At 38.9% G+C, this 1,679-nt stretch overlaps 1 protein-coding gene across 1 annotated transcript; it reads right to left on the minus strand.

The window, feature by feature from the left end:
* Nucleotides 1-319: 319 nt before the first annotated feature.
* LOC131641894 (uncharacterized) lies at nt 320-1,432 on the minus strand. The gene is made up of 3 exons (XM_058912191.1): nt 1,096-1,432; nt 710-1,038; nt 320-586 (listed from the first exon to the last, which is right to left on the minus strand). Exons 1-3 carry the CDS (start codon nt 1,430-1,432, stop codon nt 320-322), a joined length of 933 nt encoding a protein of 310 aa, XP_058768174.1.
* Nucleotides 1,433-1,679: the final 247 nt, after the last annotated feature.

The following is a 1,679-nucleotide window of genomic DNA, read 5'->3' on the forward strand; positions in this document are numbered from 1 at the left end:
GTTCTCTTGCTCGAGTCCTTCCATCTTCTTCTTGCAGTTAGCTCGGGCATTGTACTGATGAGACAGCTTGGTTCTGTATGAAGATCACTGGATAAGACTTCGGAAAACTCTCGAAAGCAAGACCAAAATGCAGAATGGTGCATGAAATGCAATGCAAATGGTTAATATTTTTATTCATTTTCGAGGAACTTTAAGATATTAATTGTAAACATCACAAAAATAATACAATCAAAATATAACTGAAACAAACTTTTTCATTAATAATAAAAAAGATTACAATTGTTCAAATTACATAAGCAAGCAAACAACAAAATAAAAACTATGGACCAAAAGGAAACAAGTCAGATGAAGAGCCATCTCCCTTATGTAGCTTCCTATGGAGCTTTTCCAATTCATCTTCATAAAAAGCTTTCATATGAGTCTTCTCGACCATCAACTTGTTGACAGCTTCCTTCAGGGCAACTGAATCTTCTTGACCACTAGAGGAAAATAAATCCTCTTGCTGTCTCTTCTGCTTCTCACCATGTTGTTGAAGTTGAGCTTCCTGACGACGAATCTGGTAATCCTTTTCCATCAACCAACCATCCTGGATATAAAGCATCTCATCTTTATCTTTCAAATGCTTCTTCAACTCTTCCTTTTCAAGCTCTTAAGCATTGAACTTCTTCTCCTAAGTATCTCTTTCTAGCTTCATCCTAGCCATGGGCACTTGGTATTCCTCCTTATCTTCAACGAGAACAACGGAAGATGAAGGTGGAACAACAGGTAATGAGGACTCCTCGAGTAAATAAGGCATCTTGAGAACACGAGCTCTAGCTTGCACCCAATCAGTATAACCTTTGAGAGCAACACACTCCTTCCTTCCCAAATGTCTCTTCCTATCAATATGATGCCAAGCACGAACAAACCGTTTCCTCATTTCCAAATCTCCATCCCTATTATGATAAAAGATTTTGAACACATGAATGCTAGCAGGTCGATCTTTCATGGGATACCCAAACTGGCGCCTAGCAAGAACAGGGTTGTAGGTGATTCCTCCTTGTATACCAAGAAGAGGTACATTAGAGAACTCTCCACAACTATCAATAATCTCACCAATATCATAAGCAGAATTGTACCCAATGATGTTACTATTAGTGAGAGGCATAATCTTCTGAGACCAACGAACACCATCCGGATTGTCTAAAAATCTCCTAGTCTGAGGTAAGTGCGAAATAAACCACTTATAGAGTAAAGGAGTGCAACAATTTATACATCCATCTGTCTTCTCGGTCCTATGATGAATGGAATGGTAAGCATCCCCAAGCAAAGTAGGCACAGGATTCCCAATCAGGAATATCCAAATGGCATTAACATCGATAAAGTGATCAATGTTAGGAAAGAATACCAGACCATAGATGAGTAAAGCTAGAAAAGTCTCAAAAGCGATCATACTTGCTTTACTAGCCAACATAGAAGCCTTCCCAATCAAGAACTTAGAAGTCAATCCCCATAGTCCTCCGTTTTCAGTCATATTGGCCTTCACATCCGATATCTTCAGGTGAAGCAGCTCTGCTATCTCATCAACCCCAGGAATATTTTCTAGACCACTGAATGGTATATCATCAGAAACTGGTAAACCAACTCAATATGAATACTCCTCCAAAGTAGGCATAAGCTGATAATCAGGAAAAGTGAAA

Source organism: Vicia villosa, unplaced genomic scaffold (assembly GCF_029867415.1).
Source record: "Vicia villosa cultivar HV-30 ecotype Madison, WI unplaced genomic scaffold, Vvil1.0 ctg.004225F_1_1, whole genome shotgun sequence".
Lineage (NCBI taxonomy): Eukaryota > Viridiplantae > Streptophyta > Magnoliopsida > Fabales > Fabaceae > Vicia > Vicia villosa.